This window comes from Gigantopelta aegis, chromosome 9, assembly GCF_016097555.1.
Source record: "Gigantopelta aegis isolate Gae_Host chromosome 9, Gae_host_genome, whole genome shotgun sequence".
Classification (NCBI taxonomy): Eukaryota; Metazoa; Mollusca; class Gastropoda; order Neomphalida; family Peltospiridae; genus Gigantopelta; species Gigantopelta aegis.
Window position 1 is genome coordinate 7,085,952 of NC_054707.1, and position 25,662 is coordinate 7,111,613.

General features: G+C 36.7%; 1 protein-coding gene across 2 annotated transcripts in view; it reads left to right on the top strand.

Annotated features, from left to right (window-relative positions):
• Nucleotides 1-25,662, top strand: part of LOC121381948 (disintegrin and metalloproteinase domain-containing protein unc-71-like) — a 78,166-nt gene that overhangs the window by 18,720 nt on the left and 33,784 nt on the right. For both annotated transcript variants that reach the window (XM_041511380.1, XM_041511381.1), the window contains exons 5-6: nt 9,021-9,103; nt 14,860-14,923. In XM_041511380.1, coding sequence (XP_041367314.1) covers nt 9,021-9,103; nt 14,860-14,923 — 147 coding nt within the window. The remainder of the gene's footprint in view (nt 1-9,020; nt 9,104-14,859; nt 14,924-25,662) is intronic.

Sequence of the window (25,662 nt, forward strand, 5' to 3'; positions counted from 1 at the left end):
AACATCTACCATGCCATGAAAAATAATTTAAAAGTGATAAAGCATAACAAAAAAATAAATAATACAAGCTGTAACAACATACCACTGCACACAAGTAATTCATTTATTCACTGGACAGCAAAAAGTAAAATCATCGAGGCATGTTTAATCCCCCACCACACACACAGAAACAAAAGATCATGCGGTCCGGGACCGCAGTTCACTGTATATGGTATGGTCATGTGACAATAGTGTGAGTAATTATCGTCCTGAAATTCATGTTATGTTTTTTCAGTCGGTAATATTAATAATGAGCTTAATTTATTTATGGCATTACTTTACAGTTTAATGCACCCTCCCAACAAAACAATAATATTAGAAATATAATACTTGTTTGAAGAAAAAACAGCGTTTTGTATCTTAAATTTGCTATATGAAAGACTGGTCCCAGCACAGGTCAAACAAAGATGGTGGACAGTTGGAAAAAAAATGTTTTTACCATTGAAATGACAATAAAACAAGTAATTTTTATTATTATTCATCAAACTTATAATTCATTCAAGAACAAAAAACTGCATAATATTGCATGATTGGGTGTTTTATTTATAGTGTGCACAAATTATTGTTACATAATCTGTGAAAGGCTGAGGGTCTGATCAAAATTTATAAGTCACAGTCGGGAGTATTTTCGATTGGAATTTTATGCTCCAATTTGTTGCCTCTGTGTATAAGCCGAATCTCTTCTTTTGGAAAGTATTTCTAGACTTCAAAAGTCGGCTAATACATGGCAATATTTGGTAGCTCAGCATTAAGTTTTCATGTTTAGTGCCATTTCTCACAAACTGTAAATCCTAGCTCAATAAAACTTGGTTTATAGTTGCATCTTTGAATGTTCATCTTGTTTTAAAAAAATCTAACAATATTTTATTTAAATTAAAACATTTTTAAATTTTACACTTTAATTGTTTTGTTTTTTAAGAACTGGAGTAAGTTACTGTTAGGGTACCCTACAATTTCCAGTTTAGACATCATACTTTCTTTATTAATAGAACTCAGTCCACGTTTTATCTTCTGTATATACATGTATATACAGGTAAATAAAACTACATGTAGTTTTCCAGTTACATGTATCTATCACATTTATAACCGGCGTCGTGGTTAGGCCATCGGTCTACAGGCTGGTAGGTACTGGTTTGGATCCCAGTCGAGGCATGAGCTTTTTAATCCAGATACCGACTCCAAACCCTTAGTGAGTGCTCCGCAAGGCTCAATGGGTAGGTGTAAACCACTTGCACCGACCAGTGATCCATAACTGGTTCAACAAAGGCCATGGTTTGTGCTATCCTGCCTGTGGGAAGCGCAAATAAAAGATCCCTTGCTGCCTATCATAAAAGACTAGCCTATGTGGCGACAGCGGGTTTCCTCTAAAAAAACAGTGTCAGAATGACCATGTGTTTGACGTCCAATAGCCGATGATAAGATAAAAAAATCAATGTGTTCTAGTGGCGTCGTTAAATAAAAACAAACTTTTACTTTACTATCACATTTATAAACAGATTGTTTATTATAAAACTCATTTCTTGAGTCCATGAGGGGGGGAGTCTTGAGGGGGGGAGTCCCTAGGTTTTTTTTTATCATATGCATATAAATAAAACTAGTTTTCCAGTTGAACAGCCAAGATTCTTTATAAGAACACTCATTTCTTGAGTCCTTGGTTATGATGGTATTTTTTCCCCATCTCGTGTATACATGTATGTAGATATTACTAGTTTTCTAATTGAGCTACCATGCATACACACTTTTATTTATTTTTAGCCCCTTGTTTTTTTATTGTATATAAACAAAACTAGTTTTCCACTTGAACAGCCAAGATTCTTTAATAAGAAAACTCATTTCTGCAGTCCATGTATCCTGTGTGTATAGTCTATAGATAAAAACTGCTTGAGCCACCACACACACAGAGTGTACACGACTTGCTTAACGCCTCATTGCCCCGTTTGCCCATCAAAGACTTCCAGGAATATCTGACATCGACTGCCAGTCTCTCGGCAGGAGCTACCGTCTTCAAGATGGCCCTACAATGATCTTATAATGGCCTCACCGACTGTGTGTGCAAATTGTCAAACGTGGAGGTTAATTGGTCCATTAGTTGTGCTTCCTCGAGGAATGGTAGAGGCATCAGCAAGTTTTACTGTCTGATGTTAATTCTCTCACACGCTTCTTCATCACTTGGTCGGCTTCTTTTTCATACAGCTGCGCCTACATGTGCATATACGGTTGCTTTCTTATATATTAATTTATAAAAGAAGAAGATATTATTATTATATATAGTCAGTCTTTCTGTCGGAAAGAAATGTTTAGGTATGCATGGCGCTATGGAATTGAGTTTTTGGAATACTGTCAGAAAGACTTCCCCATTACAATTCTTCCACATATATGATGGAAATATTCAGGAAAATGGTGACTGCATGAGCATTATAAGTAAAATTTCATGTTACTGTTAGGCTGTGGATTTTTCTTCATTGAAGCAACACATTAATCATACAGTAATGAAGAGTCATTAATTTTGTCAAAAGGTTAACTAAAAACATTTGGGTGGGGGGATGGCATTTTAGCCATTGGCAAAAACCCTGATAGTTAAATATATATATATTATAATAATAATCAGGTAAAAATAACATGACAATTTACTGGTTTTAAGTATGTAACCTCCCTGAAATGGCTGCAAAATGGTATTTCAGAGCCTCTAGATTTTAAAATTTCCTAGGGGGCATGCCCCTGGACCCCCTAGTGTCTTGCGCCTTCCATGCTCGTCCATTCCAATAATTCAGCAACCTCCCCTGCTCCCCCCCCCCTTTCCCCCCCAAAAAAAAATCCTAGCCACGGTCCTGATAATAATGATATATACTTTATTATGTGGCATCACGTCTCTCCCCTCCCTGGAGGCATGTTTACTTCATCTGATTCATTCACTTATAAAACTTACCATAGGTCCATAGCTATAATTTTACATGTGTATTTCCATTAAACAAAGTGTTATTTAAGCCTTCTGGCAAACTCTGCTGGCCATTAACACAGTGACCACGTTGGCGCTCTCTATTAAATTAGGATAACTCGATTTTCCTCGTCCACTCCTCCTGAGCACTTGATCAATAGTGATCATGGAGGAACTTCAAACAAACCAGCCCCTGTAGATTTGGAATTTCGGTCATTATGAAGATGTACAGTTACATTTAGCCTTGAATTGTGTTCCGTCTTTTGGGAAATGTTTAATTTTTAAAAACATTTCACATGTAAAGATGTTTAGAAGTGCTGTATGAACGTTGAATGCAGTCAGATGTGTGGAATTGTTTTAGATTTGTTTGACTAGTTTGTAGCAGTATTTGAGGGTATACATGTACTGTAAATCAGGAAATGTTACAGACAGGGCTAGCTCTGGCAGTCGCCAAATTCGCCAGTCGCAAATTTTGAAAGCAGTTGGCAAATGTTATTTTGATAATTGCAGGTAATAATTGACATTTTTTTGAAAATAACTGTCGATTTCTGCAATTTTTGAAGTTTAATAGACAATTTGGTGAGATAACCCTAAGAGAGAATGAAAGTTTTTGTGAATTTATCGCGGCCATACAAGACGTTAATATTTCATGACAATAAATTTAAACATACGTACATACAATATAGACTAAAATCTTGTAAGATTGTTTTGTTGGTGATTATCTTCATACACAATACTGGTTACAATTCACATGTAACCAAATCATTAGTTGCCTAGCTACTGGTAGATAAAAATCATGTAAACTAACTTTTGGTCCATAAGCTTTTGAAGTATTAATTTGTTCTCTGAAATATGACTATGTGTTACAAACATTCCTATTTATCATTTTTCATTTCAACTTATTTTCGTGCTTATATCCAATTAAGGTTCAAGCACGTTGTCCAGGACAGTGGGTTAGTGGTTAGTGAGAAAGAAGGGGGTGTAGTGGTCTTATACACCTACCCATTGAGTTGTTAAAACTCGCTCTGGGTAGCAGCTGGTACCGGGCTGCGAACCCAGTACCTATCAGCCTTATGTCCATATCACCACCGAGTCTGGTTCCTTTTTATCTTGTTCGTGTTGTAAACAACATGGTTTACTGATGTAACAAGCATCTTCTTTTTATCTTATAGTCATAATTAAAAAAGAATAGAAACCCATCCAACTTTGGTCCCCTCCATTAAACAGGCAGATTATATGTATATTAAAAAATGTTCTTCCAAAATGTACTGAAGTGATCTATTGGTTATAGATCTGGTGAATAGCTTTAGATCTAGTATCTGCTATATATTACTTGTGGGAGTACAGTAAACAAAAACTAGCTTTTTTTAACATGCATGTTGTGAGGGGCCATGTTGTAAGATCATAATAGTTGCCACGGCAATGTGCTCAACTCATCTTGTGCCAGATCTACACATGTATATACATAGTCAAAGCTGTCTATAATAAACTGAAAATCACAAAACTATTATTTCTACATGTACAATATCAACACGGTTTCTGCCAGAGAATACGAAGGGTAAAATTATGTATCCTGAAATTCTGGATTTTCATGGATATATTTTGTAAATTTTTAGACAGATAATAGTAAGAGAAAGCTCAAGTCCATTTTCAGTACATTTTAAACCCATAGCCGCCTAATAGGGGCACTTATGGTCTGTCTTGTTTTTTATTACATACATTGTACCCTCAAATTATTTTGTGGCAGAAATCCTGATGATGGAGATTTAACCAAATTTTAAATTAAGAAAAGAATAAAAAACCCACAGTGATTTTATTTTCTATACCATAAATGGTTCATGTTATCAATTTAAAAATATTGCTCTTATTTGAACCAACTTAACCTTTCTTTAGCTGAACAAAATGCAGCAAAATAAATGTTTATTAACAAGCTGATTCTCAATGTAACATATCGGGGAATTTATTGTGAATAATATTTGTCAGTTCGTCGTCTTCTGTTAAGTTTGAATATGTAGTTGGTGACTGGGTGACTGATATGAGGTATCGGTATGCAAAGAAGAAAACATCATGATTTTTGCAGATTTCAGATTTTAACACTTCAAATTAAACACACTTCTGTGATGAAAAGCTTACAGAGACATGGCTTACATAAAAAAGACAAAAAACATGCAAAGTTTTCCACAGTTTTAGTCTAGTGTTGTTTTCATCCCTGAGTATGGAATGTTCAGTAAAGTTTGCTTTATTTAACGACGCCTCTAGAGCACATTGATTTTTATCTTATCATCGGCTATTGGATGTCAAACATATGGTAATTCTGACATATTTCTTTAGAGGAAATCCACTGCTGCCACATAAGCTACTCTTTCCGATAAGCAGCAAGGGATCTTTTATATGCACTTTCCCACAGACAGGACAGCACATACCACGACCTTTGATGTACGGCTAATTTCTCATCTCATTGATGATCATATGCACAGATAAAAACAGTTTAATATTCTACTCTTATTGCTGTACACACAACATCTCATTGATGATCATATGCACAGATAAAAACATAGTTTAATATTCTACTCTTATTGCTGTACACACAGCATCTCATTGATGATCATATGCACAGATAAAAACATAGTTTAATATTCTACTCTTATTGCTGAATCCACCACAGACCAATCAATGTATCTACAAATTAAGCATTTGCTTTGTATATTTATGGTCAGCACTTGTTTATACAAGTGCATAAGTATGTATTATTTTGTCACTTTCTCTCATGCACTGGCTACTGACAAACATGTTTATGAATAGACTGAGGTACATGCAATGTCATTGAGAAGTTTATTTATCTATCACATTGGTGTAAAGTATCTGGACTGTCTTGGCTGTGAAGTTCCTGTCTTGTTGATTAAGTTCTTCCTCCTGGGAAATCCAATCTTTATTAATGAAACACCTTGTTTTAACTTGAAAACTGATAGGTTTTAACAGCAGTGTGTTGGTGATTGTTTTAGCAACATCACTTGTCATACCACTCTGTAATGTTGAAGTGTGTTATGTGTAGTTCTGAGGTGTCTTGGTCTTGAGATCAATCTTCATCCATGGACAGAGGGTGGGACTTATATTTCAGTGGTAGATCGATTCCCGTTGGTGGGCCCATTGGGCTATTTCTCATTCCAGCCAGTGCTACACAACTGGTGTAACAAAGGCCATGGTATGTACTATTCTGTCTGTGGGATGGTACATATAAAAGATCCCTTGCTGCTAATCGAAAAGAGTAGCCCATGAAGTGGCGACGGTAGATTTCCTATCGCCATATCTATGTGGTCCTTAACCATATGTCTGACACCATATAACCTTAAATAAAATGTGTTGAGCGCATCCTTAAATAAAACATTTCCTTCCTTCATCCATGGACAGACACATGTGAGTTTTCCTGTCTCAACAAGTGTGGTATGCAGAGTACTCCATTATGTTTCAGGCTGTTCATGGAAAACCAAACCCCAAGTTACCCTGCATTTGTCCATGGTTACTAGCACTGCCATGGAGATTGCCATGTTTTTAATTCTCTGTGGAACCGTTTTTGCTGTGCACTATATTCAAATCATTTTACACTATAAATATATTAATGGCTTTGTGCTAATGTGCTACCCCATTCATACAATGTGTAAAGTGGTTCTGTGGTTTATATATGTGCTTAAAGCGACTACCCTAGTTTTTAAAAACGCACATTTGCCTAAGAAGTTATGGTTAATAAGACAAGTTCTAGGGTGGTTTTATTTTAAAGGATTTCCCTGTTTAAACATCACAGAATTTATCTTTTCTCTTTTATGACCATATCCAAATGTGTGTTGCAGGTTTGTAGATTAACTAAACTTAGTGTCCATTTTTATGAGTTAAAAACCTGTGCCTTTAATGAATGTCAAAAATGATTACATTCATTTCTTAAGTAACTACATGTAGCTGTTACATCACTTTAAGTGGAATGAATACTTATAAGGTTTCACCTGATCAGAAAGAAAGTTTGTTTTGTTTAACGACACCACTGGAGCACATTGATTTATTAACCATTGGCTATTGGATGTCAAACATATGGTCATTTTGGACCAGTCATAGAGATGAAACCTACATTTTTCCATTAGTAGCAAGGGATCTTTTATATGCACCATCCCACAGACAGGATGGCACATACCACGGCCTTTGATATACCAGTCGTGGTGCACTGACTAGAGCGAGAAATAGCCCAATACTGGCAATAGGCCCATCGACGGTGATCAATCCTAGACCAACCACACATCAAGTGAGCGTTTTCCCACTGGGCTATGTCACTTGATCAGAGGTCATGACCTGTCGCAAGGCATGTTCCACAATGTGAAGAGACGAAAAATATCACATGAATATCTCTTGCACCACGGTGTAATAATGTATATATCTCACCTGTCTGGGTAGTCATCTATATCCCACTCACTGCATATTTAAAACTAACATGGCATCAGGTATAGATTTTGTCGATATACTATCATATAGATATTACATTTACTTGTAGTGGAAACATTGGCTCCACAGGGCCATAACAGCTTGTTTGGGGTGGGGGGCAACTGAATAGTTAATAGTCTAAAACTCATTAAACGGTTAAGAAAAGAATTTTCTTTAAGTTTCTATAATTTTTTCTGGATTTTTTGATCCCCTGCAAGCTACGGCCCTGCTTCAGCTCAATGTTAAAGTTTCGTCTTTAGCTCCATTTCAGTAAAAATTTATTCTTAGTATAACCTACATGTATGAATGTTCCATCTCAATACATTTAATAAAAACCCTACATGAAATTATTAAGTTATTAAAAACAATTTAATTGATTTTTTTTTCAAGATTAATGTTTTTATTAAACATACATTGAGATGAAAATCTATTGATCTAGCTATGAGTAATGCTAAATTTATCAATTTATGGTAGGCGAGACAGGTAATTCTTCAGAAATCCAGTTTTCCCGACACATGTATGTTATAAATTAAACAGGTGTGCAGTGTTAATGAAGCCGAAAGATGTTTGATGTGTTAGAACACGTTATCTTTCTTTTTCATTAAACATACTCTTCTGGGAATACTGGAATGGTTATTTCTGGCTGTATATTTAATGGGAAATGTTTTCAGGTTTTTGAAGCCAGTATCTGTTTTGTTTAGTGTTTGTTTTGTGGTATAGTATGTACAGTGATAGATCTGTGTGTAATAAACATGCTAATGGGGGGGTGTTCATACATTTCTTTGTTCTATAGTTTCAAAGTAGTCCGTTTCAGTCTGATAGCTAGGGAATCCTAACAGTTAAGTAAGAATCTGTACAACATCAGGCTTTCTGCCAGAAAATAATTTGAATAAAAACAAAAACAGATCAGATCTCATAAGTGCCCCCAGGTGGTTATGGGTATAAATTCTTTTGAAATTGGACACTGCATTTCGTGTACTTTAACACATTGTAAACAGCAGTTCTCTTACTACACACTTTCTAAAAAGTATAAAAATATTTTCATTAATTTCCAAGATTTTAGGGTATATAATTTTCCCCTTCACTCTGGCAGAAACCCTGAAAACCCATATATAAACATGTATATTCTAGTAGAATTCCATTTTATTAAAAAAAAACACCTAAGAATATATGTCACATGTGCATGGGGTTCTTTGTTTAAAATATATTTTCTTTGGGAACGCTCTAGAAAATTTGCTTACCTCCATCTTGACACGTGGTCCCTTCAATAATTTCCTGCATCAGCATCTGTTACATGATTAATGCAAATGTTGTTAGTTTAGTACAGGTAAATAATTTAATCCATTGTTTTCTCCCGTGTTGCTGAAAGTTAGAAGAAATAATCAAAATGAATTATGTTCATCTTTATCTGCATGAACATGTATATACACATTTTAATTCTTTCTTTAGTTATACTACCTGTAACTAGTGTTCTCTTTTAATGATGATGAAAACTGAATTAGTTTATTGTGGTTAAATGGGTGTGCACTAGTTGAATTTGACATGCTCTACATGTTAGTACTAATGTCTAATTCTCTTCCAGACTGTGGAGCACTGCTATTACCATGGTTTCGTGAAGAGGGACGAGTGGTCAAGCGTTGCCGTTAGCACCTGTAGCGGGATCAGGTGAGTACACCTGTCATTGGTACAGGTATATACAGGTACCATAGGTGGGCTGAAATATTAGTTTGAAAATATCCTTCTTCAAGAATATGTAAAACAAGAAACATATTTATGGTAAATGATATTGTACTTTTAAGTGTGATTACATAACGAATATAACATTTTTGTTTGAGTAAAATACATACAAGAATGACTAATTACAATGATCTTTACAGAGTTTCTGCCAAAAAGATTTTTTTTACTAAATTCAACCAGTCAACGGAGTATGGGGGGGGGGGAACCTCCCCCATAAAGAAAATGTGTTAAGTTTAGGGTGAGGGTTAAGAAAGTCATACAGTAATGATGGGGGGTGGGGGGGGGGACCTCCCCCAGAAAGAAAATGTGTTACGTTTAGGGTGAGGGTTAAGAAAGTCATACAGTAATGATAAGAGTAATTAATTTTAGTCAAAAGGTTAACTTAAAGAAAAATCTACAAAATGTATATGGAGCCATACCCATTTTACCCTGCTTTATTAAGGAGCGATTCACTGTTCTTCAATGTTTTGACAAGCCTAGCAAGCATTCATATTTTTTACTATCCCCAACCCCTCCTAAAAACAATTATCTCGCCTTCATGTAAAATTCTTTAATCTCATTGGTTGTTTGTCGTTGGACAAATCCCTTATCCCCCTGTGGGCGGAGCCAAATTCTCTTATACCCCGTCTGTAATTTCCAACAGTTTCCAGCCGCCCCAATTAATGCTAAAGCAATAATTAGATTATAAATAACATTGATAATCAATCAAGTATACATAATTAATTTTATTTTTACTATAAAATACACTATTTCAATACTTTTAAAAGCTGCAATGTTGAACTCGGCCACCTAATTATGGTCGTGGTGTTATTGTATTAATGCGCGATCAGCAACAGTTGTTTTTTATTTTTTTATTTTTAATATATACTCTTCAAAAGAAGAAACGCAAAACCACATTGTCGTAACATTTGGAGAATTGATTTAATTATTGAATGGTGAGTCCGATAATTACCAAATGTTGCAGGATTGTTCACAATTCACTCTAGTCCATTGTGAGTAAGTGATAGGACACACCACCAAGGTCAAGGTCATCTGGAGTCAATACCGGGTGTGGCCTCCGCGTGTGTTTCCAACTGCCTGGCACCGCCTGCCCATTGAAGCAACCAGAGTACGGATGACGTCCCGGGGGATGGTGGCCCACTCGGCCTGCAAGGCTGCTGCCAGCTCGGGCAGGGTCTGGGGCTGTGGTTGTCGCTGTCGGAGGCGTCGGTCCAACTCGTCCCATAGATGCTCAATTGGGTTCAAATCCGGTGATATCGATGGCCAAGGAAGGACATTAATGTTGTTGTTCTGTAGGAAAGACGTTGTGAGACGTGCTGTGTGAGGCCTGGCGTTGTCATGTTGGAACACTGCGTTGGCGTTGGCCATAACTGGAACGATGTGTGGCCGGAGGATCTGGTCAATGTAGCCCTGTGCATTCAGGTTGCCCTGCACGTGGACCAGGTCAGTTCTGCCAGTGTGTGAGATGGCTGCCCACACCATGACACTACCCCCGCCGAATCTGTCCACTTCCTGCACGCAGTTTGCCGCATAACGTTCACCACGACGCCTATACACGCGACATCTTCCATCATGACGTCGGAGCAGAAATCGGGACTCGTCACTGAACCACACCTGTCTCCATCGCAGTTGAGGCCATTGTCGATGAATCTGGCACCACTGCAGTCGGAGTCGACGGTGTTGTGGTGTTAAGATGACACCTCGAACTGGACGTCTGGCACGAATTCCTACCTCACGTAGACGGTTCCGTACGGTCTGGTCGGATATCCTGCGCAAACCTGGTATTGCTGCGGCTGTGGAGGTGGCAGTAGTCAATCGTTCCCGAAGGTGGCGTACCCGGATGTAGCGGTCCTGCCCGGGGGTAGTGACCCGTGGTCGACCGGATCTAGGGAGGTCACGTGTTGATCCATGTTGCTGGTAACAGTCCCACAGTCTGGAGATGGTGCTTGGGGACACATGGAATGCCCTGGCAACGGCCGTTCTGGATTCGCCTGCGTCTAGTCGGCCGATGGCATTGTTTCTCTGCGGTTCACTGAGACGTGGCATGTCCTGGATTGTCAACTGTCGGCCAGATACAGAGGCCAGGCAAGCGAACACCCTGCACTTTTATACTGTCGGTGTTCATGTTGCACGTGCAGACAACGCACGTGCAGTGGTGACATGGTTTGCACGTGGCTGCGTTTTTGCGAATATTCACATTTTGGAACTTTATTGTACAGTAGCTGCGTTTTATCGAATGTAACCGTGGGAATGTGTTTGGGACATGCAATGACCTTATATTCACAAAGCATGAACCGGTAGGAAACATAAAATCGGAGTTATAACCCATTTGTACCCTTTTGCGTTTCTTTTTTTGAAGAGTATATATTTTTTTTACTACATACATTTCTGATATAAAAAAAAGTGTTTTTTTTTAAATTTTTATTAATATCCGTTTCAGACAATTTCGTATTAAAACATTTGAAGTTAAAAACTCGTTTATCGATGGAACTATTTTTCGTCACTGGCAAGTGGTTTCGTTCGCGTCCGCGTGGTACGGCTCCGTTAATAAATTGTTAACAATTATTGTCTGGCGTTATTTTGATTATTTGGCTATATGGTTTAACATGTCGGCAAGATAAATTCGTTGTAGAAGAATCTCTCGGGGTATATGGCTTTTTATGTACCCTCTGTGTGTTCTTTTACCCCCTCGACTTCGGCTCGGGGTAAAAGAACACACAGAGGGTACATAAAAAGCCATATACCCCTCGTGATGCTTCTACAACTTATATTGTTGTTGATTTTACAAGAGTTACATTTAATAGCATTCTTTTCTTTTTCTTTTCTGTTCCCCTTGCCCCAACCCCACTCCTCAGCATATGATTTGTATGCCTCTGAAAATGTTAAGGGAATGACGTAGCTCAGTGGGAAAATGTTCACTTGATGCGCGGTCGGTCTAGGATCGATCCCCGTCGGTGGGCCTATTGGGCTATTTCTTGCTCTAGCTAGTGCACCATGACTGGTATATCAAAGGCCGTGTTACATGAATGTGCTATCCTGTCTGTGGGATGGTGCATATAAAAGATTCCTTGCTATTAATGGAAAAATGACCATATGTTTAACATCCAATAGCCAATGATTAATAAATCAATGTGCTCTAGTGGTGTCATTAAACAAAACAAAGTTTCTTTCTGAAAATGTTGATATTTGTGAACGGTCCCTAATTCATATACAGTGTTTATCAGGAGTACAGAATATAATACAATTACATTGTACATGTAGATGTACTTTAATAACACAGAATGTAGTACAATTACATTGTACATGTAGATGTACTTCAATAACACAGAATATAATACAGTTATATTGCACATGTAGATGTACTTCAATAACACAGAATATAATACAGTTACATTGTACATGTAGATGTACTTCAATAACACAGAATATAATACATTGTACATGTTGATGTACTTCAATAACACAGAATATAGTACAGTTACATTGCACATGTTGATGTACTTCAATAACACAGAATATAGTACAATTACATTGCACATGTTGATGTACTTCAATAACACAGAATATAGTACAATTACATTGCACATGTAGATGTACTTCAATAACACAGAATATAATACAATTACATTGCACATGTTGATGTACTTCAATAACACAGAATATAGTACAATTACATTGCACATGTTGATGTACTTCAATAACACAGAATATAGTACAATTACATTGCACATGTTGATGTACTTCAATAACACAGAATATAATACAATTACATTGCACATGTTGATGTACTTCAATAACAGAATGTAATACAGTTACATTGCACATGTAGATGTACTTCAATAACACAGAATATAGTACAATTACATTGCACATGTAGATGTTCTTCAATAACACAGAATATAGTACAATTACATTGCACATATAGGTGTTCTTCAATAACACAGAATATAGTACAATTACATTGCACATGTAGATGTACTTCAATAACACAGAATATAGTACAATTACATTGCACATGTTGATGTACTTCAATAACACAGAATATAGTACAATTACATTGCACATGTAGGTGTACTTCAATAACACAGAATATAGTACAATTACATTGCACATGTAGATGTACTTCAATAACACAGAATATAGTACAATTACATTGCACATATAGGTGTACTTCAATAACACAGAATATAGTACAATTACATTGCACATGTAGATGTACTACAATTACATTGCACATGTAGATGTACTTCAATAACACAGAATGTAGTACAATTACATTGTACATGTAGATGTACTTCAATAACACAGAATGTAGTACAATTACATTGCACATGTAGATGTACTTCAATAACACAGAATGTAGTACAATTACATTGTACATGTAGATGTACTTCAATAACACAGAATGTAGTACAATTACATTGCACATGTAGATGTACTTCAATAACGCAGAATGTAGTACAATTACATTGCACATGTAGATGTACTTCAATAATGCAGAATGTAGTACAATTACATTGCACATGTTGATGTACTTTAATAACACAGAATATAATACAATTACATTGTACATGTAGATGTAGATGTACTTCAATAACACAGAATATAATACAAGAATGTCAAGTGAGAGATCAATTTGGTTAATTTAAAACAACAAGTGAAATGTGTGAAATGTAGTTAAGGAAAGTTAATCAGATTTTGCAGTAGATGTAATGGTTGTGTGATATTTTAAAAGCTTTAATATAACCCTGATATTTTGATCATCACCAGCAGAAACAGTTGATTTTTAGAAAAAATGTTTTATGTCTTGGTCTTTTGTGTACTTCAAAATCTAATTGTGCAGCTGAAATGTCAGGCCTCTTAGGTAATCAGTTGTAAAATTGGAACAGCTATCAACAAAAGAAATGTTAGCATTATACCACTGGAGAATTTGTAACACACATAACATGACATGACATTTATAGCTTCTGTTATGTATATGCAACCGGTGTTTCTGCCAGAAAGAAATTTTTGGGTATGGCTCTATGGAATTGAATGCAACCACAGTCAGCATGGGGTATGGGGGGGACCTCCCCCAGAAAGAAAATGGGTTAAGTTTAGGGTTAGGGTTAAGAAAATCATAGAGTAATGATAAGAGTCATTAATTTTGTGCAAAAGTTAACTTAAAAATAATAAAAATTTGGGTATGGCACCATACCCGTTTTACCCTCTGGCAGAAACCCTGGTAACTCACAGAATGTATTCCTTTTAATGTGGTACAGATTTATGTTTGTACGTATTGTCATCATATTTTTTATTCTATACTAGTATTTAACCCTTTTTTTTTTGCCTGTTGATTTTTTGCATCTGGCAAAGAAACTTGTCATTGGCTAATAACTTGCTCAAACTGAATGATATTGTGTAAAATTTCATGCTCTGTTAAAAAATATAGAAATTTCATATTAAATGTATATAAAGTCTCATGTAGACTGGATGTGGCGCGTGCGTGCAGTGTGACTGTTGCGTCTGATGCGTCTGCGGTTTGTGTTTTGAATATATAAACCATATACGATTATTTCATTGTGGCTGACAAGCATTTAGAGATGCACACACATCACATGCATCTGCTCTATATCGTGGCCCTTAAAGCTTGTATAACATTTCTTGTTGTACATTATATTTACGTTAATTTTATTTTGTGACAGAGGTGTGATCCAGATGCACAATGAAACGTACGTCATCCAGCCAATGCTCGGAGGAGATGAAGGGGTAAGGGGCGTTTCCTTCTTTCAGTAAAATTACTTTCCTATAGCACTACCATGATTAGTGTTTCTTTTGCCATGATTAGTATTTCTCATTCCAGCCAATGCACCACGACTAGTATATCAATTAAAGACCGTGGTATGTGCTATCCTGTCTGTGGGATGGTGCATATAAAAGATCCTGTGCTACTAATGGTAAAATGTAGTGGGATTCCTCTCTAAGACTACATGTATATATGTCAAATTACAAATGTTTCACATCCAGTAGTGTAGTTTGGAAGCCAGATTTACATTTCTGTAATTTCTTAGAGGGCCTTGATTTCTTTTCCAGTTTTTGTCAAAGGTGTATGTTTTCCTGTACAAAATGTTGAGTTACTGTTTTTTCTTTTGTCAGCATACTATAACGACATGTATTGTTGTTCAATGCTTGCATGTTTGTTTTTTATTATTTTGTTGAAGAGCTTTTTTTTTATGTTTTATGTTTTTTATGCTTACCAAGTTATTTTCTTGGTGCCATCTGTTTTCCTTCTTCTCTTTTGTGAAAGAATGATCTGTATAATTTTTATGTACACGTTTGGTTTTCTTCTATGTGTTGTGCTTGACTTAATCTGTATGATTTCCTGTTGTAAAAATATTATGTGGTATTGTACATGTATGAAGAGATTCAAATTTGTGCATCTGTTTATCTTTGAGCGTACAGTGATGTTGGGAGATCTATTATGAAGGTGTACAGCCGATGAATTTATCAGGATTCCACGCATCTGCGAATGCAGAATTTTGTGTCAGAAGCACAATTAGATTATGAAATGGAATCCCAAAATGTCTGTTACATTATTTGTACGATTCGGGTGAACTACTAAAAAAATATCCCACAAATGAATACCTGATGTTGTGAGACAGAATACCAGACTTCGACATGAAACAAATTGAAGGGAGTGATTAATTGCTCCCCTAACTTAGATTAAATGGAGCTATTTAAGATACACGCAGGGACAAAGAGGTACGCCATGGCCATGCCACTTTTTGTTTTTTGTTGTGCAATATATTCGTTGTATATGTATCTGTGAAAATGTCCTTCACAGGTGAATTGAAAAGGAGAGTCTGACAGCCTCGAGCCGTACCACTATTTTGTACTCTATGCCATCACTAACATGTCTCACCATATTGATACGTTATAAAGTCATACACTAAGAGGAGCTGAAAATTACTCTCCTTGAACTAGTCTCGGGGGAGCGATGGAAAGTGAGAGTGATAAAGGAAGGATATGTTTTATTTAACGACACACTCAACACATTTTATTTATGGTTATATGACGCCAGACATATGGTTAAGGACAACACAGATATTGAGAGAGGAAACCTGCTGTCGCCACTTAATGGACTACTCTTTCCGATTAGCAGCAATGGATCTTTTATATGCACTGCATCCCACAAGACAGGATAGCACATACCACAGCCTTTGTTACATCGGTTGTGGAGCACTGGCCAGGGCTCACACTGGATCAAAAATACCTGTAGCCAAAATATTAGCCAAATGGAATTTTCATTAGCCATATTGAAAATGCTTTAGCCAAATTTGTTTTATGCAGTACTGTATAGAGTATTTATATATGAATATGAAAATGTATCTTTTTCAGCTAATTGTGTACAAACTGGAATAAATAGGAATAACAAAACCTTAATGGGGGTAGGGGCACTTAATATATTACTTCGAGTTTTTTCAGCAGGGGTGGGGTTGGGATGGGGTTAAGCAATATCTTCAGAGTCTGAAGCCAGTACCCCATACACCCACACCCACTTCTAAGGCCTATGACATTAAATTAACAAACATACAGAAATATGGGGGTGCATGGGTGGATGTTTATGGATGGTGGTGTTTTTTCTTTCTTCCTTTTTTCCCAAATAAAAATTTGAGAGCTTTTTTTTATATAGAACTCATTATTTCTTTAAATAACAATCTTTATGTTAGTTTGAATAACTTTTTTTTTTTTTTTTTTTTTTTTTTTTTAAGTGACCCATCAATTCCCCACACCAAACGATTTCATAATTTGTGCCATGTTGTTGCTGTTGATTTCAGCGTCGTGTTAAATGTTTGTTGTGATTTCTGCTTATAAAATACCTCAACTAAGAATGCCGACTTCATCACAGTATACTCCATTTATTAAAAAAAACCCACCCAAAAACCACCCAGAAAAACCACCAACAAATCCTTTAATAAAATAAAAATTTACGGTCTTTTTAAATCCAGCTAACTTATTAAATGTCACCTCACAGTCTTACAAATTTATATCTAAAATTATCTAACAAATATGATTACTGTAAACTAATTTTATTTAGTGTACATTTAACTGCAATTTGTATAATTTAAATACTGCATGTTCATTTCCGGCGATCGCGATCTGCATGCGTGCTCTCGACCATGGGTACGAAATTAACAAAGACAAAGGAATAAACAAAAACTGCAGTTAGGTATTCATTGATACGAATAACTATTGTTTTTCTACAAATTTACATCAAGATTTATTTTTGCATAATCGTATTGTCTAATGTCCGCAACGATGTCTCTTGACACGCGGGTGTCAGCTGACTCTGAAGCGTGACGTATATTCGCACTGAGAGCTGTCCTCAGTTCAGCCAACGAACGTTCTTCCTAACGTTTGCGAACTATTTGATTGGTGTTCGTCGTGTCCATTTGGTTTAACGTGAAGCGCACAAACCAGTCTAACGAACGTTTTGTTTCGCTCGGTCTGGCTGAACTCAGACCTTGAGATGGCCCTACATGTCTTGGCCCTGAACTGGCATGTGTAATTCAAATTGACACGCATTGTCGGTCTGTTTTTATTACTTTGGTTCAAAGATTTTACAAAGTCAAAATAACAAGTTACAGATCTTCCAGACATTGCTGTCATACATGTTGAATGCATGCCGTTAAAAATTAATAACCGTGATTATTAAAATAAGCAAACATTATAAGGCCTACGCTGTATTCTGCATGACACCATTTCTTGTTACCGGTCGCGAGATCGCTATTACGCTAATTGAATATTTGGTAGTATGATTATGTTTGAGATGTCGGATAGATTATGTAACCGTTTGTTCACATCAGAAGACAGAAAATGGCTTAGCCAAAATTTTAGCCACTTGCAAATTTTATTAGCCATTTTTTGTAAAAATTAGCCAATGGCTAATTTGGCTACCGACAGCGCGAGCCCTGACTGGCTGAAACAAGAAATAGCCCAATGGGCCCACCGACAGGGATCGATCCTAGATGGATCGTGCATCAGGCGAACGCTGTACCACTGAGCTACATCCCACCCGTGAGAGTGATAAACCCTTAAAATGTTTCACGGTCCCCTATTAAATATCAGTATAGAATATAACCTCTGTAAACCGGACACCTATTAAAACTAGACTTTTTACGGTTTGTGTCCAGTTTAAAGGGGTTTCACTGAATACATTTTTTTTTTCAATATACAGTTAATTCTATAAATAGAATATCAAAATTTACCTAAATGTTTTTATGGGCGGGACGTGGCCCAGTGGTAAAGTGCTCGCTCGATGCACGGTCGGTCTGGGATTGATCCCCGTCGGTGGGCCCACTGGGCTATTTCTCATTCCAGCCAGTGCACCACGACTGGTACATCAAAGGACGTGGTATGTGCTATCCTGTCTGACATGATGCATATAAAAGATCCCTTGCTGCTAATCGAAAAAAGTAGCCCACGAAGTGGCGACAGCGGGTTTCCTCTGTTAATATCTGTGTGGTCCTTAACCATATGTCTGATGCCATATAACCGTAAATAAAATGTGTTGAGTGTGTCATTAAATAAACCATTTCCTTCCTTCCTTCCTTCCTAAATGTTTTTAAGTGACATTGATAATTTTTATAAACACAAAAACTTAAGACATAAATAAATAAATAAACCTAAAATTAATATTTGTGCTTCTTTTTTTATTCAGTATATACATATGGCTTTCAGTGTCATTTCAGTGTTAGTGTCGTTGCTGTATTTTAACTGATACAAAACTGGCTGTGAATAATGTAGGACTGTTGGGTGTTAGGTGATTTTGAAGTGAGGGTGAATGTGGAGTAAGACTGTCATTAAAACACATGGCACTGGGTCACCGTGTTACAGTGTTATTGATTTCCTTCGTCACACAGACACACATCACACCACATGGCTCCCATTCAGGTCATTGTTACCTCCCTGCACACCTCCTTCACTAACAAATGCTTCTGTTTTTGCTCAATATCCAGCAAAGACGTTTTTGTGTTAATTCAGTTTATTTTGATGTAACAGATGAAAACTATAAATGGTGGATCAAAGCTCTTTATAGCAACATCTGTGTCTTATCAAGAATTCTGTACAGTTCTTGCAGTAATTAATTCCAAGTTACTAATGCATTATAACGTCTTTGAAATAACGTCTTTGAAATATTATTACTGTTTTAAAAAAAAAAGATATATATATATTAATAGCAATATTAAAAGTTGCTAGTAATTAATGTTGTTTAGAACAAATTTGTTAGACTGTTTTGCTAGTAATATTATAAAGTTGTTTGTAGTATGTGTATGCTTTTTTTTTTTTTTTTTTTTTTTTTTAAAATGACACCACTAGAGCATATTGATTTATTAATCATCAGCTATTGGATGTCAGGGCTAGCTCTGCTACTGAAATTCAATATTTAAAAACAAATGCAAATGTTATTTTAATTTGGTAAAACGATTTCATGTAATGATTTATATTTCGTTTGAAAATAACCGGGTTTCTGTAAATTTTGAAGTTTAAATACGTGTAGATAATTTGGCAAAATGTTCTACACATCCAGAGCTACGTCTAACTGATAGGTAAGGGGCTTTAGTCTACCAGGATAATATATTCTTTAAAGCATCTTAACATTTCATTATTTTAATGTAAATCAGTTCATTCGGTCCAAGGTGAATTATATTATCCACTATGTTCTGTCCTGTACAGGTTTTGATTTGTTAAACCAATCTTGACAGTGGCAGTCCTCTTACATGTACAGACAAGCATATGACTGATTTATGGGAGCCAGCATTCTTGTCCTTGTCGGAGCGAGACATAGCCCAGTGGTAAAGCGCTCACTTGATGCACGGTTGGTTTGGGATCGATCCCCATCAGTGGGCCCATTAGGCTATTTCTTGCTCCAGCCAGTGCACCACAACTGGTACATCAAAGACCGTGGTTTGTGCTATCTCGTCTATGGGATGGTGCATATAAAAGATCCCTTGCTACTAATTGAAAAGAATAGCCCATGAAGTGGCGACAGCGGGTTTCCTCCCTCAATATCTATGTGGTCCTTTACCATATGTCCAAAGCCATATAACCGTAAATAAAATGTGTTGAATCCGTTGTTAAATAAAAATTTCCTACCTTCCTTTCATGTCCTTGTCAAAACATCCTTTTGACTGCCTTGTACAGAGATATGATTTTAGTTATGGTATCTGTTTTGTTGTTTAGATTTGAACTCTGTTTGTTAACAGGTGTTGGACTTGTAAGAATAACTACTGGAACTGTTTGTGGTAGGTTTTGACCATAAACAATGACGGATGTGTGGAATTCAGCTGGTATCTTTGTTATGTACAAATGTATGTGGGAAAGTGTTGCTGGTTTTTCCTTGATGGCTTTCTTGGCAGTAGGACATACACAGTGTACACTGATGTGTGTTGTAGATGATCTACTTGCTCCGATTGATGATATTCACTGACCGTCTAGCGTGGACGTGGTTTGACTGCAGCACTCAGCGACCATGTTGTACTGATTTAGTGCCGGTGATGCTTATAACACAGAACACTTTTCCCATGCTGTATGCAGTCACTTTCTCCTTCCTCATTCTCTCTCCCCCCCCCCCCCCCCCCCCCCCCCAACATGCTGGTTAGACATTGTCAAAATCCAGTGTCAAAATAGAACATTTTAGAAGGCTTTTTGCCAGAAATTTATATAATTTGAGGGTATGTAAGAAAAACAAAACAGATCCTAAGTGCCCTTACTGGGTAGTTATGGGTTTGAAATGTTTTGAAATAGGACAATGCATTTCATATTACATGTATTGATAAATTTTAAACATGAGTTCTGTCTAAAAATTATGAAAATATATCTATCGATTAATATCCTAGATTTTAGGGCATCTAGTTTGACCCTCCATACCCTCTGACAGAAACCCTGATTAGGGACAGTTAAATGTAACGGCTAGCTCTGCCACTTGCCAAATTCACCAAATGTTAATTTTAGGAACAATTGGCAAATTTTATTTTGATTTGGCGAAAACATTTCATGTAATAATTGGTATTTTGTTGAAAAATAACAGTGGAATTTTGCATATTAAAAGATAATTTGGTGAATGGTTTTGTGTACCAAGAGCTAGCCCTGTGTAACCTTATCAGGGGCGTAGCCAGAAACATTTTAGCATTACGCACACTGAAGGCGTGCACAAGCAGGGGGATTTGGGGGCTCCGTAAAAATTTTGAAACTCAAGACTCCTGTAGATGCATTCTAAGCCTTTTCTGAGGCATTTGTTTTGTATCTTTTTGCGAGTCAATTTTAAGAGGATATTTTATAGAACAATTACAGACGGCCTCGACCTATACCCGGATTTTTTGGCATTATGCACAGGCGTACTGTGCGTCATGGCCTTAGCTTTTTTATTTAGCTAAACGTGTGTGCGCAGTAATGCTTTATTTTCCAGTGATGTTCCAGTTGTCATAGTAATAAAAAATTAATTGGTTGGACACTAGCTTCTTGATGATCAGTTATAAAAATGTTTAATCGATTGTTGTGGAAAATGTTAACAGTAATTGTATTGTTTCTTCAACTTATGTGAATGGAATTGCTCTAATATGCAGGGGTTTGTGTTTGTTTTCATATATATGTGTAAAAACCCCAACCGATAATACTGAATAAGTATTAAAGGTAAAAGTATTGACATCTCGGATCTATATTCCAGCTAACACAACAATAGGAGCATGGTTCTAACAATTCAAATCCTTCTTGAATTATATAATTCTAATTGATTTTATAATCAAAACTGGATTGTCTGGTGCAAACTGATTATAACCAATGATTGATGATGAAATTCTTACCAATTCCCAACACAATTATTTTCCTGTCTCATGTAAAATCCTGTTATTTTTTAAGCTTTGCTTTCATGGCTAACTTGTCAAAGTACACACACGAAGATCTGAATTTAGTTTTTTTTCATGTATTTTCTTTCCCGATATTTTTTTTTTTTTTTTTTTTGTTTTTTTTGGTTGATATCTGACATTGAATGGTTTCTTTCTGTGCAGATACATCAAAATGATTGTCTAATGAATCTAACTAGGAATGGTGTAACTCCAGTGAGCTGAATGAAGTGTGTTTATTTTTGCTCCTGGCTGCGTTAAATCTCTGCAATATCTTGATGCTATCTCACCACATAACCTCTACGGCTCACCTAATTCTAATGGCAAGAACAGTGTACAGCAATATATTGCATGTCAAGTAGGGGAACTTGGAAACGGTTCAGTCTGCTTGCTTGCGGGGTCATCTGAGGACATCACTACAGGCTGAGTGATAAAAAAAACATATGAACATACAGTGCTGGAAATAGCAGCCTGGGAAATGTAAAAAGCAATCCATGTTTTTAGACCTACAGTGTAGTAGGGGAAATAAATTTACTCCTTGTTAAAACCACCACAAAAAAATTAAATTGCTGACCATTTTTAAAAAGATATTTAAAGTTTGTATTGTTTAATGACACGACTAAAGCACATTAATTTATTAATCATCGCCTATTGGATGTCAAACATTTGGTAATTTTGACGTATAGTCTTAGAGACGAAACCTGCTACTATATTTATCCATTAGTAACAAGGGATCTTTTATATTCACCATCCCACAGATAGGATAGCACATACCACAACCTTTGATATACCAGTTGTGATGCACAGTTTGAATGAGAAATAGCCCAATGGGGCTCACTGACGGGGATCGATACCCAGACCAACCGCGCATCAGGCAATCACTTTGCGACATTGTTACGTCCTGCTCTGTATAAGTGTATGATTATCTCATTTGCTGGTACTCAGCTCGTAATTCTGTTTTATTTTAATTCCATAATGCTCTAAAATACATCTCGGAGTTCCTAATTTTTCACACACTGTCACAAACTCTCCTCATGCCATGCAGTTTTATTTCCCAGCAGGCTATATTGTTTCTTAGAAAAACATATTTCTTTTAGCCTGTTATTTTACCCCCCCCTCCCCAACAACAACAACAACAAAACAACCCCAATAACAGCAGGCCATATTTGATGCAAATGTATTGGGAAGATGGGGTAGAGATGAAGGAACTTTATTTGAAAATGTGAGTTGAGGACTGAGATTTATTAAAAATGTGAGGGTAGAAATAAATTATAATGCAAAGAAGAAGAATATTTGTTAATGACACCTCAGCACATTTCATGGGCAGGACTTAGCCCAGTGGTAAAGCGTTCGCTTAATGTGCGGTCAATCTGGGATTGATCCCCGTCGGTGGGCCCATTGGGCTATTTCTTGTTCCAGGCAGTCCTCCACAACTGGTGTAACAAAGGCCGTGGTATATACTATCCTGTCTGTGGAATGGTGCATATAAAAGATCCCTTACTGCTAATTGAAAAGATTAGTCCATGAAGTGACGATAGCGGGTTTCCTCTCTCAATATCTGTGTGGTCCTTAACCATATGTCTGACGCCATATAACCGTATAATGAAATGTGTTAAGTGTGTCGTTAAATAAAACATTTCCTTCCTTAGCACATTTCAAACTACAGCTGTGTAATGTGATTATTTCCACATTTGATTGAAAGAAAGAAAGAGAGAAAGGAAATTGCTGCCAGCTACACTCATTAATTAAACAGCAAAGAATATTTCATATGCTTTTCCCATAGACAGGACAGTACATACCACAGGCTCTGATTTACTGGTTACGGGGTACTGGCAATCAACCAATCCTTTTGACTCATTTTACCTCAGGTAATCACTCCAGCACTGAGCTGCACCATGCCTCGAAATCAGTGATGGATCTTCTGGTAGGAATAGATTGAAAACGTTTGGATTGGCAATTGTTTTGAGGATGAAATGAGGTAAAAATGGATTGGAGAAAGCAGGGCTCGAATTTAAACACAGGACCTGTGGCAATTGCTGTACTTGTCAGGGGCTTTACGGATGGCAGGTTTTCAATGAATGAATGAATGAATGTTTAACGACACCCCAGCACGACACCCCAGCACAAAAATACTCATCGGCTGTTGGGTGTCACAAATGGATGGCAGGTTTTTGCCACTGAATACAAATTATTGTCGTCTGGTGAAGGAATCATTTTTGGTTTTTGTATTTGTTGCAAAAGTTCAAATTGCTGTAGGCAGGCTCAAAATTGCTGTGGGTGAGCATTTTGCTTACAGCAAAAACATTTCAAAATTGTCATAGGTAAGTAACAACTTGTTATGACTGAGTCTTGAGAAAGATGAGGTGAAAATGGATTGTGATCATGATCTTAGAGCTTGGTGCATGTATGGAGATTTCCTTTCGGTTTCCATGCTAATACTGATGCATAGCTCTGTACTCTGACTTCAGTGGATTTGGGTTGAGTTTGGAGTTTTCCTTCTTCTTGGAGAGTTACATGTACCTTAGTTTTGATTTTGGAAAGATGAGTTGTTAGTAGATTTGGAAAGTGATGGTAAAAATGCATCCATATAGGGATAGCTGAAGTGTGATGGCTTATGAAACAAAGGGTTGAAATTAGATATACAAAATGTACTGTGTCTAAATATTATCAGTCATTCAACAATTGTGTCACCACTAATATATCACACTGTGTGTATTTTGTATCAAATTACTTTAACATATTAATGCAGTAAAGTGATTTGCACAGATAATCGGGGCTTCTACAATTTTTTTTACAAAATCCACTAGCCATGGGATCAGTGATTTTAAACATTTACTAGCCACAATTAAAAATTCACAAGCCATACTTTAATTTAAATTGATACAATTTTACTAAATAATAGTAATAATCAGATATGTCACCTAAAGAACAAGATAGAGATTAAAAATACTAACATTGGGAGTTTGGGGTGGAGAGCGGATATGCATATTTACAAAATAGACTTAACTGCAAGATTTGACCGAAAAACATTCACTAGCCATCGGGCCAGGCAATACTGGTTATTTTCTAGCCCAACATTGAATATCACCAGCCATGGGAGTGGGGCTACTATAATCTAGAAGCCTTGCAGATAACAAAAGTAAAACATGTAGGAAGGATGATTTTATCTTTCAGATTTTATGGCAAATTTTACCCCCCACTCCGCTCTCCCCAACTCCCTCTATTTCCAGCAGCTACTATCATGCAGTAAAGTCAACATACAGCAACAACAAAAAATGAGCAAAAACAATGTGATTTCTGTTTTGGTGGCTGAAGTCTGGCACTTCTTCTTTGATTGTTGAAAATCGGTCCCTCTAACCATGTGTTATATAAACAGTACGAGAACTGAGCTGAGAACTGATCTGAGCAGTCGGTTGATGATACAATCTGTGCTCTGGCAGAGTCTTCCCTTCTCAAGTCTTACTTCCTGTGTATCAGTTTAAACAGACCCGCCTCCTGCTGTGCTGTGTGAGGTTTACAATTAATTGAAGCAGCCACTGGCACTGTCACTAATTTCCAACACACACAGATCTTGATGGAGATCTACACATCTTGATAGAGATCTCC